At 38.6% G+C, this 17,104-nt stretch overlaps 1 protein-coding gene across 1 annotated transcript; it reads left to right on the top strand.

Annotated features, from left to right (window-relative positions):
- Window positions 1-236: 236 nt before the first annotated feature.
- LOC308497728 (small ribosomal subunit protein eS4-like) lies at window positions 237-1,029 on the top strand (the record flags this gene model as incomplete). The annotated part of the gene is made up of 1 exon (XM_081048730.1): window positions 237-1,029. One exon carries the CDS (start codon window positions 237-239, stop codon window positions 1,026-1,028), a length of 792 nt encoding a protein of 263 aa, XP_080904856.1. The 3' UTR covers window position 1,029.
- Between the last annotated feature and the right edge of the window lie 16,075 nt (window positions 1,030-17,104).

Here is a 17,104-nt window from a genome sequence, read left to right on the forward strand (position 1 = left end):
AAGTCATGGGGATATAATGTATAGCATAGGGAATATAGTGAATAATATTGTGAAAGCGTGATACAGTGTTGGGTGGTTGCTAGACTTACAATGTTGATCACTTCTTTGGTATATATAAGTTGAATAACTATTATGTACACCTGAAACCAATATAATATTGTATGTTAGCTATGTTTTAATAAAACTCTTTAAAAATTTTAAAAATAACCACTTCTCTTTCTATGCCCAGTGCAGCCATGGCTCGTGGTCCTAAGAAGCATCTGAAGCGTGTAGCAGCTCCAAAGCATTGGATGCTGGATAAACTGACCGGTGTCTTTGCTCTTCATCCATCTACCGGTCCCCACAAGCTGAAGGAATGTTTCCCTCTCATCATCTTCCTAAGGAACAGACTGAAGTATGCCCTAACAGGAGATAAAGTCAAGAAGATCTGCATGCAACGGTTCATTAAGATTGACGGCAAGGTCCGAACTGATGTCACCTATCCAGCTGGTTTGATGGATGTCATCAGTTTTGGAAAGACCGGAGAGAATTTCCGTCTGATCTATGACACCAAGGGTCGCTTTGCTGTTCATCGCATTACACCTGAGGAGGCCAAGTACAAGTTGTGCAAAGTGAGAAAGATCTTTGTGGGCACAAAAGGAATCCCGCATCTGGTCACCCATGATGCTCACACCATCCGCTACCCTGACCCTCTCATCAAGGTGAATGACACCATTCAGATTGATTTGGAGACTGGCAAAATTACTGATTTCATCAAGCTTGACACTGGTAACCTGTGCATGGTGACCGGAGGTGCTAACCTGGGAAGAATTGGTCTGATCACCAACAGAGAGAAATACCCTGGTTCTTTTGATGTGGTTCATGTAAAAGATGCCAGTGGCAACAGCTTTGCTACCCAGCTCTCCAACATTTTTGTTATTGGCAAAGGAAACAAACCATGGATTTCTCTTCCCCATGGAAAGGGTATCCGCCTCACCATTGCTGAAGAGAGAGACAAGAGACTTGCAGCGAAACAGAGCAGTGGGTGAAATGATCTCTAGGTGTCATGATTGGAAGAGTCTTTGTCCCTAATTAAAGATAATATAGCATGATTAAAAAACAACAAAAGAAACCAAACACTTCTCTATAACACAGGACTTAGGCTAATGTTAGAAAAAGAGCCCTTCAGAAACAGTTCCAAACCATCATGAGAGGGCAGGCAGTTCTACTCCATTCAAAATAAAGGATTTATGTAAATTGGTTAGCATCACTCTATTTCAAGGTCATAGAAGCTCCCTTAAGTATGTTTTACAATTGTGTCATACATGTTATTAAAAACGGGGGGGGGGGACACGCATAAACAGTGCTAGTGTAGGTCAGGCCAATGATCTACTCCAGCGGTTTTCTTTCCTTTTTTTCTAACTCAAACTATATTTAGGTGGGGAAAAGTTCAGGAAGTTCTCCTACTCTACATGTTCCCACTTACTAGGGAAAAAGAACTAGATAATAACAAAATTTCAACCACACATAAGTTCACAAGAAAAATGACAGTTCTTACTATATATCTATATATAGTAAGAACTTTGCAGTATCTTGTCCAGGCTTCTTACTAAGCTGTAGTGCTTTATATATATGTGCTGTCCAGTACAGTAGCCACAGCCATTTCGACTACTTGAAATATAATACAGATTTTGCTTGAGATGTGCTGTAAGTTTAACATGCATACTGGATTTTGAAGACTTAGTACCAAAGAAAGAGTTAAAATGTCTCAATAATTGTTTATGTTAAATACACATTGAAATGATATGTTTTGGATATGTTGTATTAAATGAAAGATGATTAAAATTAATTTTACCTGTTTCTCATTGCCTTTTTAAAATGTGGCTCCTTGAAGAATTTAAATTACATACATACATACATGGTTCACATCCTATTTCTATTGACCAGCACTGTTTTATACTAAGTTCAGTGATTAGTAGGAGTACAGTCTGGAGTCACTTTGAAACCCAGTTCTATGACATTAGGCAAATTACTCGTTTTAGGGGCTTTCCGTATCATCATCTGCAAAATGGAGTTAATAATAACACAAACCTTCAGTAATTGTAAAGATTAAAGGAGTATTTATATGTAAAGTACATAGAACAGTGAGTGCCTAGCACTTACTAAGCAGTCAATATATGTTTGTAGTCTATATCTACATCTATGTCTGTCTCCCTGGTAATATACTACTTTTTGTTTATGGATTCCAAATTTTAATACTTCACTTAATTTTAGTGATTCAGTAGGTGTATTATTTTCTCAGGCTGCCATAACAGAATACCACAGACTGCATAGCTTAAACAGCAGAAATTAATTTTCTCACAGTTCCGGAGGCTGGAAGTCCAAAATCAAGGTGCTGGCAGGGTTGCTTTGGTTTCTGGGGAGGTCTCTCAGATTGCAGACAGTGCCTTCTCAATGTGCCCTTACATGGTAGTCTGGTATCTTCCTTTTCTTATAAGGACACTACTCCTGTCAGGTTAGGGCCCCACCCTTACGACCTCATTTAACCTTAATTACCCCCTTAAAGGCCCTACCTCCAAATATACTCCAGTGGGGGTTATAGTTAGGAATTTGGGGGTAGGAACACAATTCAGCCCATAACACTGGGTTATGTATGTGTAAATAGTCCTTTAGACACATATAAAACTGAAAGCCAATGGAACCATAATTTTGGAACCATTCACAGTCTGCCAAGAGCAGTGGATGGCTACCAATCACTAAAAAATACTCATTTTAGTCAGCTGGTTCGTTCATGGCATAAAAGGTATTTGGCAGAAGGGCATGATGGTTCCCCCGACATCAACCTCAGAATACTTAGTGTATTTCTAAACCAGCCCAAGTTTTAAAATGTGGTAGGAATTGAATAACTCTGAATTCAATAAAACTCTTAGTTCATATTACCTCTTGGAGTATTGAGTTTAACTGCCTGCCTGTTGGAAAAAAGTTGTTTTTTCTTTCTTGTTTTATAATTGCTTTTTCAAATACTGATGTGTGCCCCCAATTTTTTGAAGTTTGAGTTTGACAGAAATGATGTTTTCATCTTAAACAGTGCCTCTTGTTTGATTATATTTTCTCTCAGACTATATTTCCACACCCAAGAGCTGCATTGTCTGTCGTCAGTCAGCAATTATTTTATTCTCTTAATTATCTTAGTCTTTACAATCTTTTCTAGTTCTTTATTTTAAATTCACTATTCAAGATTCAAACAGGAGTTTGAACACAGGATAACATTTTCTGTCTTCTAATTTTGAGTATGAGGATGTGTTACTATTTTTCACCTCTATATATTTCTTTTTACTCTGGTCTTTGACTGAGGCAACATGTTAGGTCAAAACCTTCAGGAAATAATCCAGATGGACTCCTAAATCCGGTCACGATGTTGGAAATCATAGCAGGCACATATTAGCCATATGTATCTCCCACATTTCAAATTTTATCTTGACCCATCTACCCACATCATCATTACATCTTCCTGTAGTTTATCAATATCAGTGCAGAGTTTCACCATCTAATGATACTAATTGCCATGTATAAACTTCAAATATTTTCTTTGTACCTCCTTTTCTAAATTCATTTCCATTTCTCCTTTCTCCAAAGAAATGATAGTAAATTTTACTGGATAAATATCACTAAATACTGACTACATGCAAAGCATTAAATAGGGATAAAAGTAGAATATGGCCTTTACTTTCCCTTCCAGTCTAGAGGAGGCAGCCACGTAAACAATTAACCTTGATGAACAGAATAGTACCTATTAGCTTCAAGTGTTGGATTGAATGTGTGTATTCCCCAAAATTCCTATGTTGAAGTCCTAACCCACCGTTGTGATGTTATTTGGAGGTATGATGGTATTTGGAGCCTTGGGGAGGTAATTAGGTCATCAGGGTAGAGCCCTCATGAATGGGATTAGTGCCCTTATAAGAAGAGACATGAGAGAAGAGATCTTTCTCTAGGCCAAGTGAGGGTACAGTGAGAAGGTGGCTGTCTATAAGCCAGGAAACAGGCTCTCACCAGACACGATCTTCCAGCTCCTTGATATTGGACTTGCTAGCCTTCAAAACTGTTTAAAATAAATATCTGTTGCTTAAACCATCCAGTCTACAGTATTTCTGTTACAGTAATCTCAACTAAGTAAGACATTCAAATTTTTTAAAGGATTGGAAATGGCTTCTAACCAGGTTGACTGAGTAAACCTCCAGAGCATGAGTGAGACATTTGAGCTGAGGCTGGAAGAGGAGCAGGCTTTTGATGGGTAACAACTGCCTGAAGACAAAGTTTGCACACTGAGATGAGAAGAACCAAGAGTCTCAGTAATGGAACCAGAGCCCTGACCACACCAAGCCTAGAAACCACCCTATCTGTGGACTCGGTCAAGTGAGATTATGAATTTTCTTCTTGTTTAAGCCAGTTTGAGCTGGTTTTCTACTTGCACTCTAATTGACATAACGTCTCTAAATCTCTCAACGTATATTTGTAATTGTCAGCTATGCATCTCCAAATGGATACCCCAATAACCCCTGTGTTAGTAAGAAGTAGATGCCAACACAGGATTAGATGTGCAAGAGGTAACCTGGGGAAAAGACTGGTGAGGGAAAATGGGGAGGGGCTGGTGAGGCTGGGAAAGCCATCAAACTAGTCCATTCACCCTTTGTAAAGAACGACGGAAGGAAGGATGCAAGAGTCTTAGGTTGCTATGCAGCTCTTGAAAATTTCATCAAGGCTGATGGAGAGTTCTCAAGCCAACACTGCTGATTAGAGGAGGAAAATTCTAAACCTGGAGGGCCTGTTCAGTATTTCTGCCAAACCCAGTCACTGGCCAGGAGCAGCCCATAGGACGCATTACCTGGATCTGATTGACCTAATGGATGTCAGAGCTCAGAAACATCCGGGGCCCTTGGTCAAGCTACCGTGGTCAGTAGTTTTAGCGAGGTGCATTTTTCCTGACTTCCACACCCCTCGACCTCTACACACCCAAACTGAATTCATCTTTCCCAGCTTCCACACCTCCCTGTCCTCCTGTACTCCCTATCTTCCTAATCTCTTAAAACAGAAATTATGTAGTCATCCTTGATTTTTTTCCTTTTCTTCACCCTTCACACCCAATAATCTCTCCTATTTTAAATGATTTTACCTCCAAAGTGTCTCTTGCACCCACCTTGCTATCACTTGCCCAATCCAGCCTTTCATCTCTTGCCTGTGCTGTTGCAGTAGCCTAAGCAGAACTCACTTCTGACTCCTAATTCAACATTCTTTTCACTACATCAAACTATTTTCAACAAGTTTATAGGTGGAAAGACCATCTAATTCATTCCTCTTCAGTCTTTGATCCACCTTAACATACCTGAGAGACACCGATATGCCACTCTCCACCCCAAATGCGAATTAACTGATGACTTCCCCATGGCATTGTAGAGGGTTAAGGGAATCACCCTCTGTTCAGGGCACGCCATTATCATCAGGCTGTGCCAAGTCATCTCTGGTTTTATTTATGTAGACAGTGTATTCCCATTCCCCTCTCTGCCAATAGGTAATCATTCCAATGTGTTTGATGTATCTTTTTATAGTCACAGGTGGTGGATTGGGTTTATTTTGTTTTGTTTTTAGAAAGTTGAAGATTTTATTGGTAATTATTAATAAATCATAACAACAGTTAATTTTTCTCCGTGTGGCATGAAGGATAACATGCATGTGCAAACTTTCAAAATGAATTATTAAAGCAAAATGTATTTTGAAAGTATTTCCAAATGAGAACAAATCTAAAAGAAGAAGAGTGGATTTTAGTTGCCACAAACCTATTCGTTTGCAGAATTTTCTGGCTCTGAAGATGAATATCTATCATTGGGAGAATGGCCTGCAGGGATCTGACAGTCTCTTATCATCTCATCATCTCCTATCACAGAATATAGTTGGAATCTTGGGGACTTTCTCGCTCCTTTGCCATAATATCTTTATAAGCCTCAATGGATGCAGGTTTGGGTCCACAGATTTGATTCTCCCACCTGACTTCAGCCGCCAACTTGCCTCTTCCCTCTAAAGGAATCCCCCAGACACTGGCAGTAAGTGTTATGTTTATGAACCAAAAAAATTCATAGGATAAAAATGTAAAACAAAAAAATTCACTTTCAAAATTTGAAGTTATATACATAAATTATATCAATTTTATCAATGACTATTTTCTAAGGAGTAACTAAAATAAAATACCTTCTTCCAAACTTTAGCTTCACCACCATCTCTTATTTGTAATTGGGGCATAACTCATCACAGTAAATGTTGCCTCCCTGTGGATCTGAATCTCTGAGCTCCAAAAGCCAAAGGATTATTCTGTTTTTCATCTCCCTTTGGGCTTCAGCTTACTAATATTTTCATTAAACATTTAATTACTTAGCCATTAAGTGACTACCTATTCAATGCTCAATTCAAAGCTAAACAAGTGGAAAGGTTTATTATAACTCATGATAAAATACCTGGGGTTGGAATTAATCCCTAAATTACCTGTACATGTAGACATAATTTTAGGAATACATGCTAAGGAGAAAGCAATTCCTTGTGTGCTGTTTTGAAAGGGAACAAGAAGACTGAAGGCAACAAAACAGCTCTGTTCAGAGGAGGCCCCAGTGAATTAAGGTTAAAAGGATTTGCCCTTCCAGGACCCCAGGTCCCTAATTGGGACCTTCAATTCCTGTAATCCAGAAGGATTGGGACCAGACACTTCTAGATTATTGTCAAAGCCCATAGGTGACTCATGAGGGAAAAACAATTAGTGTCCCCAAGAAACCTTCAGAAAGAAAAGAGGCATTTAATGCAACCTGATGAGGGTTCAGCCAGGGCGAGGCACTTAGTGAATATTCAGCCATTAGCAAAGGGGAGGTAAGTCTATGTATTTCCTCATCAGTTTTAATCTCACTAAATATCTGAGATTTTTCTTTCCAGAGTACATTAATTTGCTACTTTAAAGAGGACACAAGAGTGATTAGACCTGTATTTAAGAAAGATGGTTTTCTTTGTCACTCCACGATCTTTAAAGTAAGAGTAATAAAAACACAATATACTCTGTTTCCCCCAAAATAAGACCTAGCTGGACAATCAGCTCTAATGTGTCTTTTGGAGCAAAAATTAATATAAGACCTAATATTATATTATATTATATTATATTATATTATATTATATTATATTATATTATATAGACCGGGTCTTATATAAAATTTGCTCCAAAAGACGCATTAGAGCTGATTGTCCGGCTAGGTCTTATTTTTGGGGAAACAAGGTATAAAGATCTCAAACTTCATATACTTTTGTGCTAACACACAAAGCCTGTGTAAAGAATCTAAACTCTTCCAACCCCATCAAACTGCAAGGGCAATCCAAGCAGGGGAGATTGGTATGGAAGGAAGGTTCTGGAAATTAGGCTCCAATTTTACAGTGGTTTTTAATTTGAGTTGCACACTAATCACCAGAGGACGTTTTAAAAATACCAATGCCCGGAACCCACCCATGAAGACTGCGATGTAATCCATCAGGGGACGGCCTGGGCCTTGGGATTTTCAAAACTCCCCAGGTGATTCCAAAGTGCAACCAAGGACAAGAACGACTTTTCTAAAGAAAAGCCAAACAGGAGGATGGAAGACAACCACCTATTCCATTCAGGACTAGCTATGTAATTTTCAGGGTCCAGTACAAAATGAAAATGTGAGGCCCTTTGTTCAAACATTAAGATTTCAAGATAACAACAGAAGAGCATTAAACCAGGCATGGTCTCCCTGTGTGACTGCACCAGTCACTCACCTATGAAACCAGCCTGGATTCCATTCTTTACTAAACTAAATTAGTTCACTTTTTGGAACAAGTCTCTTTGGAATGGCTAGGAAATATGTCATCTTTTCTCAATGTGATGTTTACTATGTCTCTAACACCCCACAGATAAGTAATCCCTGCACAATATTATTGTCTATTTAAACAATTTGATTTGTCATCTTTTCTCAATGTGATGTTTACTATGTCTCTAACACCCCACAGATAAGTAATCCCTGCACAATATTATTGTCTATTTAAACAATTTGATTTGCCTTGAAAGCTCCCTCCCTTTGTCAAGACTAATAATAAAAGTCTGAACTGCAGAACCAATGTGCAGAGACATTTGGGACTTGCATTTCACATCCCCATCTACAATAGGAAAAACATCTTGCCTATAAAACACTAACTCTGAATGAAGGCTTCTTGGCCTAGAAAGAAAAACAAAACAAAACAAAATCTCTGAGTCTGGAATAGTCAGTCTCTTTTAAAAACTCACTAATTTTCACATGCCTGCCCCAAACATCTGGCAATTATCACACTACAAATTTTATTAGCCAACATCCACAGTAAAGATTCAAACTTTCAAGCCTCAATTTACTTATTGTTCTTTTCTATTTACCAATTAGTGATTTAAAATTTTTATTATAACTTCAAGGAAAACTTAATAATCAAAATAGCATAGAAACTCCCTAATTGCAAATTTTAGCAAACACTCCTCCTTTCAGGTTAAAGCATTGCTATCCTTTCTCTCCCACTGCGGGGCCCATCCCTTATACAATGTTAGGAGAGCCCTCTGGTGGCCAAATCAAAATTCTAACGTTGGCAAATTTGAATAAATGGAGCACAATGGAAGATTCCCAGAAATGTGCAATTCCATAAGAGGCTGAGCTTCCATGCCCTACCACTCCTCATCCAGCTTGTCCTCTTTTATAGCCACTGCTATTGGAACTACTAGGGGAAGACCTGGGATTAGATTAGAGAGAAGAAGCTGTGAAAACCAGGGCCTGATTTAGGAAGGAAACTCAGTCAGATTCCTAGTTAGATCTCTAGATGCCCACTCATCTCATGCCAACACACATCACAGACACACATACGCACACCACACACCCTCAGCCTCTACCCAACAGTTCTAACCCTCTCTGTCCTTCCCATTTTCATTTTGCAATGCTCTGCTGTCTGAGATCCATTTGGGTTAGTAAACATCCTTTTATAAATGCACATATCTCTGGATTCCAGAGTCTACATCATAGATCATTGGTTCTCAAAATTAATTTCTCAAACCAGAAGTATGAGAGTCACCTGGGAACCTATTAGAAATAAAAATCTTAGAGTCCCTCTCAGATCTACTGAATCAGAAACTCTGGGGTGAGGGCCCAGTAATCTGTTTTAACAAGCCCACCAGAAAATTCTGATGCATATCAAAGTTTGAGAAACACTGATTTATACTGTGGGCTCTTCCTTTTTTCTCATGATTTTTATTTATTTTTATTTTTTAGTAAAAGTTGCAGATATTTAAGGTGTACAACATGATGTTTCAATATACATAGTAAAATGATTACTATCGCCAAGCTAATTAACATTTTCATCTCATCATATAGTTGCCATTTTTTGAGTGTATGGTGAGAGCACCTGAAATACACTTGCTTAGCAAATTTCCAGTTACAATACAGTATTTTAACTGTAGTCATCATGCTGTCCATTAGACCTCTAGATTTATTCATCTTACATAGTTGCGACTCAGTAGCCTCTGACCAACATTTCCCAGGGCCCCCATCTTCCCGCCCCAGGTTCATCCATGTTGTCACAAGTGGCAGCATCTCCTTATTTTTTTAAGGCTGAATAACATTCTACTCTATTGGCTCTTCTGGTGAAATAGATTTCATGTGAGGTACCCAATCTACATGTAATTCAAGGAGTTTGTTAAAAATCCAGACTTCCAGATTTCCAGTCCCCATCCTTGGATATTCTGATGCACAGTAGGTCTACAGTGGGATCCAGAAATGTGTTTTTAACAAGCAGTCCAAGTAATTCTGATGCAGATGGTGCAAAGGCCATATTTCCCAAATCATATACTGGGTGGGGTGGATGATTCCAGAACGTGGACTATATAAAGAGTATGTTGGACTTGAGTGAGAAGCCACAAGATGGGAAGCATGAGGGTCCTGGATCCTTGAGAGAAGGATACAGAAAGGCAAGTTGGCACTAGCCAAACATAAATTTTTCTTGTTTTAAATGTTTTGCCTAGAGTGGACTCTGCCTCATAAAAGCAGAAAAACTCTACTTCCTTCCCATTTCATATCACGGCTGCTTCCCTCCAGCCTCAGAAATCGGGTTGGAGTAATTGAGCTTTTGTTGGGTATTCAAAGAAACTAACCATCTTATATGATCTTTTTAATAGGAATGTGTTCTGATTTACAATCAAAGATTTAAAGGAAACTTTTGGAACACTACCCATTTGTAAGTTATTGGCTGATTCATGTAATTTTTCATAATTTTTTCCTGAACTTATTATGGGTATCTCAAATAGTGACTAGAAAAGTTTTACAGAGCATGAATGCCAAACTAATATTTAATTTGATTTAAAGTTTAGAATATACAATTATTAATTTATATAGCCCTCAGACTTACTAAATAGTAGCCTTTTTTATTGCTTGCTGTATCCCACAATATATAATAAAAGGCAGCTACATACATTATTGTATAATTAAAGTATGTGTTATAGGTCTATATTAATATTACAAACATACACAGTGAATTATATAATCGTCTCATATAGTATGCATATGTTACATGTACATTACATAATATAGTATAATGCATATATACATTAAATCAATTTAAAAACAAACAGGATCATGAGCTGTTATATAGCAGCACACTCTGCTTTTACCACCTTCACACTGAAGAGATTAGAAGGATACGAACATTAGGTCCCTTTACTCATACCCCTCATTCAAAACAATATTTGAAAGGAATATCTGATATAACTTTCAAAATCTTTTAAACATGTCTTATGGATTTTTCCCCAGAGCGTTCCAAAACTTGAATGTTAAAGAAACCTATAGCCAAATACTAGATTCTGAATAGTAAATGTGGCTTGTGGATTCCAAAGTGGATCAGATGAACAGTGGACTAGCTTAAGGCCACTCCCTCACCTGTCCTGCAAAAACCAATTCAAAGCAACCTCATCTCCAATATGGGTGGAAATCATTTTATTCTAAAACAGCAACCCAGAATTATGAGCCTAAAATACTTCCTGTTTGTGCCCCTTGTGGACCTCTGATTTTCACCTCTTCTCATAAGCCTGCTTCCTGCCACACCTCTTGGAGGAGGCAACAAGGAGAGGGCCCTTGCTGGGCTTTCACTGTTTGGGACGAAGTTGGGTATGACTCAGTAGGAAGAAAACCTGTATTCCTGATCCACCTGGCCAAGCCAACCCGTCCTTCCCTGGGAATGCTATAGCAACCCCTTTCCTGTTGGACTACATCCAGTTAACACCCCCTATGATAGAAACAACTGCTGCTTTACACTGATCACACCCCTTAGCATTCCCAACTTAGGTTCTGTTCTAAGTGTTAAAGGTCCCTAAGTGGATATTTTCATGTGGAATCTGCTTTTTTTCCCTTGGTCTTTTGAAACATCCATAAACACCTAATAACTTTTCTTACCAGAAATACTGTAGCAATTATAAAATAAAAGAGAGAGAGAGAGAGAGAGAGAGAGAGAGAGAGAGGAATTTTTTAAAAAGGAAGGAAAAAAAAAAACAACTCAAATGCAATTCAGTGCTTTGGAGCCACCCTCTCCTGCCTCCATTCCACCCTTCCAAAAACGGTTTTCAACAGCTAAGGCCATTCCAAAAGTTTGTCAGGCCAACCAAAGTCACAAAACAAAACAAAAAACCCAGGGCATTTAGGTAGTAAATCCCATATTTCTCAAGAGCACTCCCAGGAAAGCCTCAATAACTTTTAGTGAAAGCAAAAGCATTCCCTTATAAGATGGGAGATGAATAGCACTTCAGAGATAAAGTAGGTCTTTTCATTCAAGAAGTAAATGGACCTAGGAATTAAAAGCTTTAGAAGGCCAAGCAGGGTAAAGTCTACGAATTCAGTTTTTCAGCACAAGCCAAAAGATAATAGGCGATTCCCACCCGCCTCCGAGCGGGATTGCCCTTGCTTGCTACAGAGCAGCAGCTCCACCTCGTGTGCAAAATCTTACTGTTTTGTTGTTTCCTCAAGGACCAACTGGAAGCCTACACTGTGCACTCCCGAGAGAAGAGCTGTCATCCATGTCTGCATGTCCAGGGTATCCCAGCCTTCAGAACAGGGGTTGGCATGTGGTAGAGACTCAACAAATGTCTGACAAATGGAAGGACTCACTGGAACTTGTAGATGGGAAAACAAACCAGCCATAACATCCATATTAAATGTTTTCCACCAACTAGCTCTGTAGATTGAATTGCAAGATTTACCATTAGAATTTGATCAAATATAAGAAATTAAGTCAACCTTGAAATACAGAGGTACGTTGATGTAACTATAAGTTTCAGGGGTCGAAAATTAAGTGATTCCTAATTGAGGTATCTGAAGGATAAATTATGACATAAATGAGAATTTCTTAGATAATCCAAGCCCTAACACAAACAAATACACCAAAATCATCCTACAAATGCTCATAAACCTAAATTAAATCCTGTATGTCCTATCAGTAGGCAGAGGTATTTGGGGGAATCTCACAGTGATAACACAATCAAAGAGCACTCCTCTCCACCCACCTTCTTTCTGGAGTCTTCTGTAATGCTCTAACATTCAGAAAGTAAATAAAACGGATTTATTAAATGTCATCCAGTGGAGAGTTTTGCCTGATACAACAAAGAAATTACAGCCAATTCACACACACCCTTCATCTGTTGAGAACCACAGCACTGAATTCAGCAAGCCAAAGAAACTTTAACAAAATTATACAGACCTCAGCCTCCAAGAACAGTCTCTCCATCCAAAACTCTTACAAAGTCCAAGTCCAGAAAACAACTGTGACTAATTCTGACTAAAATAAAAACCAGCTGTCTGAAGCACTATAATTAACTATATATAAAATGTTAAGAACAATGCTCTGTGACTTAAGTAAGGATAGAGAAAGGTACGGGACATAATTGCAGTGAGGAGAGGTGAGTTTGAGAATAACTCTAGCCCACTTCTGACTCTCAAAATTCTACTTTAACAGTGAAAAGGGAATACTCTCTGATCTACTGATTTCTGACCAAAAGCCTTCAAAGGTCACAATCATTCTTAATGGGATTTGATGATAAAAATCATATGCATGGCATCATTACAAAGCCCTGATTACTGAAACAAATACACCAATGTCCTGGAAACAAAATTTATGTATTTCATCACAGATGAAAATAAAAATCTTCATCTGTTCAACTTATTCTTAGTCTGTAAAGAATATGAGATTTATACAGTGGCTCTCTGTGTTTCTATAATTAATTATTATTTTCCCTTTTAAAGGTGCCAATTAAATCTCAGAGAACAGATACCTTTTGGATTTTCAGGAGGAGGGAAATAAAAGGGTAAGAGTGAGGCTTAAAAAGCAGCTGTGTCTGAAAATTTAATTCTTTTATAATTGGGCATTTTTACAATTCATATTAAAATAACCATTCACAATGAGATAGCACAGTGAAGAAAGGCTGTACTAAGACATCTGTTGATATCAGCAATGTCACCCTAAAACATACTCAGAGCTCCAGCACCAGTGATGGGAGAAATTTGCGTCTGTTTTCTTCAAATTTTTGGAAATTGAAGGCACACTAGAAATGCTGAGGAACTATGTGAACTTTTATTTATTTTCATAGCAGCTCTGGAAAGTAAATTGGAATAACTAACTCCCTCCCTTTCCCAGATGAGGAAATCAAGACACAATGAATTCAGAAAAGCTAATCAGGATCACACCAGGCAGGACTGAGACTGGCATGTGTGAAGCCTACTTTTCAGTCAAGTTGAGGGTCTCTTGTATATCTAGCCCTCTGCTAGGCACTGTGATGTGAAAACCAAATGTAAGATTCAATCCCTGCCCACAGGAAATGGAACCTAGTTAGGAAGAAAATATATACCCATGAAACGCTCTGAGCAACAGATCATGATATACACTTTTAAAGTACTTCCAAAGTAGTGTGTCTCTGCAGGTACACCTGCACTTTGTCACCACCATCAGGACTAAAGAGGACTGAGTACTTGGATGAAATAGGACACCTGAAAGTTGAAGGATTTACATGGTTTCTGAACAAACCATCTGAAGAGCAAAGCAATTCCACTAGCACTCAATTCGTTTCAGAGAAGACGGATATTCTCTAGCTCCGTGGTTCCTAAATGGTAGTGTGCTTAATGTAAGAACCACAGGGGCTTGCATTCATTAATGAAAACTAGTTAACATCGATTAAGAGCTTGCCATGGGCCAGACTCTATATTAAGCATGGTAAGCCCTTTATACATAATACTTTACTTAGTCTTCTCCACAGACAAGAAACTGAAACAGAGTTAAGTTGCCCAAAGTCATACTGCCAGAACTAGAAGGCGAGTCATCAGCCCCTAGAGGCCGTGCTCATAAAGTATAGCACAGGCTCTTCCTTACCCAGCTGTACATTTGTGTCACCTGGAGAGCTTAGAAAAACAACAACAACTTGTGCTGGGTCCCGCACCAAACCCAAAGAATCAGAATCTCTGGGAATAAAGTCAGAGCACTGGTTATCCTTTCAAGTCTTACCCAGGTACTTTTAATGTGCAGCCAGCATTGAAACCACAGCTATTTCATGTACCCAGAGACCGTCAGATGGGGCCTGGAATCTTTAGCTTCAACAATCAGCAGAGCTGGCTCTAATACAGGTGGTCCACAGTCACAATTTGAAAAACAACAACAGAAAAACTAGTCTGGAGCAGTGCTTCTTAAACTTCAGCACGCATCCAAATTACCTGCAGGGTGGATTGAGACAGTTTCCTGGGCCCTACCTCCAGTTTCAGGAAGCGTGGATGGGGCCTAAGACTCTGCATTTCTAACTAATTCCCAGGTGATGCTGGTGATACCAGTCCAGGGAGACAACACTTTAAGAACCACTTTGACCTTTTGAAAAATCACAGAGGGAAAAGACAAGGAGGTATACAGTCATTTGGGTGTCGTGTGTGTCTATTACATGTTTGAGGGAATTTGTTCATCGTTTCTTTTGATAAACATTCGTAAGATTCTACAATGCGCCAAACACTGTACTAGACTCTGAGATTTGAATATGTATCCTGGTCTCAAGGACCTTATGAACTACCATCACAATTACATGCTGTGACTAAAGAACATAAGGGTCCGTGAGAACCCAAATAAGGAAGTGCTCGATTATGCAGGAGAATGGGCAGAGGTTAGAATTCAAGAAAGACTTACTTCATAGTGGCAGTGATGCTTGAGTTGAATGTTTGAAAGTGAAATAGCAGCTGCCTGGATTAACAGGGTGGGGAAAGGCTTTCCAGTTTGCTTTGGAAATTTAAAGCCATAATAAGGCTGTTGTATGGTGTCCAAGGCGGGCATGGTAAGAGTTAAGGCTGAGCAAAGAACTGACCATGGAAAATGGTGAGAGGAGTTTAAGCTTTATCATGCAGATAATGAGAAGTCCTTGCATGGTTTTAAATTGGAAAGTAACACGATAAGATCTTTATTTTAACATATTCTCTCAAGTTGTAGTACAGAAAACAGAGAAATAGAGACAAGATCTGAGTCAGGGAGACAAGTGAGGAGACAGTCCAGGCAAAAGACAATTAGGGTGTGAACTAAGACAGTAGCAGTGGATGTGAAGAAAATAAGATAGACCTCTTAGATTTGGGAGAGGCAAAATCAACAACAAATAGGATGTAAGACTTAGAATGACCCCCAAGTTTCTGGCTTGGGTGACTGGTGGACCATGCAGCTGTCATAAAGTTAGAAAAGAACAGGAGTGAGTTTGGGGAAATAACAATAGTTAATATTTATGGAGTAATATATATATAAATAATATACATACATACATATACATATATACATATATACATATATACATATATACACATATATATGTATATATGTATATAAAGCACTGTGCCAAGTGTCTTACATACTTTATCTCAAAAAACTTGAGCAATAAATACACTCACTCTCATTTTACAGATAAGGAAACCATGCTTGAGAGAGAGGTAATTTGCCCAGGTTACACAGAGAATAAGTGGTAGAGCTGAGATGCAAAGCTAGGTCCATTTAGCTACATCAGGGATCAGAAAACTTTTTCTGTAAAGGGCCAGATAGTAAATCTTTTAGGCCTTATGGGCCATTTGATCTCTGTTGCAACTACTTATCTCTGTCATTGTAGTGGAAAGCTATAGCCAAACATAAACAATAACATAAACAAACGGGCATAACTGCATTACCATAAATCTTTCTTTATAAAAATTATATTTCATGTAATTTTCATGTGTTATAAAATATTCTACTTTTGATTTTTTCGAACCATTTAAAAATGTAAAAACCATTCTCAGTTCTCTAGCCATACAAAAAGCAGACAGCGGACCATATTCGGACCACAGACCTTTGTTAGCTGACCCCTGAGCCATACTCAGGGGTACTACTTCTGAGAAAGATTCCTTTTTGTTTTTGAATGATGTGTTTAGAATGCCTGTGGAATGTCCAGGTGGAAATGTCCTGTTGGCAGTTGCATAAATGGATCTGGAGTTTAAAGAGATATGTGGGCTAGAGACCTGAATTTGAGAGTCACTCACATACAGGTGGCTAAATATAGAAGTTAAAACAGTCAATGAGATTACCCAGGGGACGACATAGCATGAGAAAAGAAGAACAGGACTATGGATGACACCAAATTTAAGAGCATAGAAGAGATGAAAAACCCAGAAAAAAAACCAAAAACTAAGAAGAATAAGAGAAATAAGAAAAGAACTGGAAGAGAGTATTGTCACAGAAGCCAAAGAGTCAAAAGGAAGGGAGAGTGGTCAGCAGAAGTAACTGTAGCTGAAAGGTCAAGAGAGACCTGAGAACCATGGAGATTCCAAGGGACGTGGCAATTAGAACAATGGTTGCCTGTGCCAAAGCAGTTTCAGGGAAGTGGTGGGACTAATGTTTCATTGCGGTGGATTCAAAAACAAATGTGAGATAGGAAAGAGAGAAAACAGGGATAGTTTATTTTTTTGAGAAAGTTGGCATTAAATGAATGAGATCGATAAGGAGGTAACTAGAGAGACAATTAGCTATCCAGGAAAGGACATCCTGAAGGCAG

Source organism: Rhinolophus hipposideros (assembly GCF_964194185.1).
Source record: "Rhinolophus hipposideros genome assembly, chromosome: 5".
NCBI lineage: Eukaryota > Metazoa > Chordata > Mammalia > Chiroptera > Rhinolophidae > Rhinolophus > Rhinolophus hipposideros.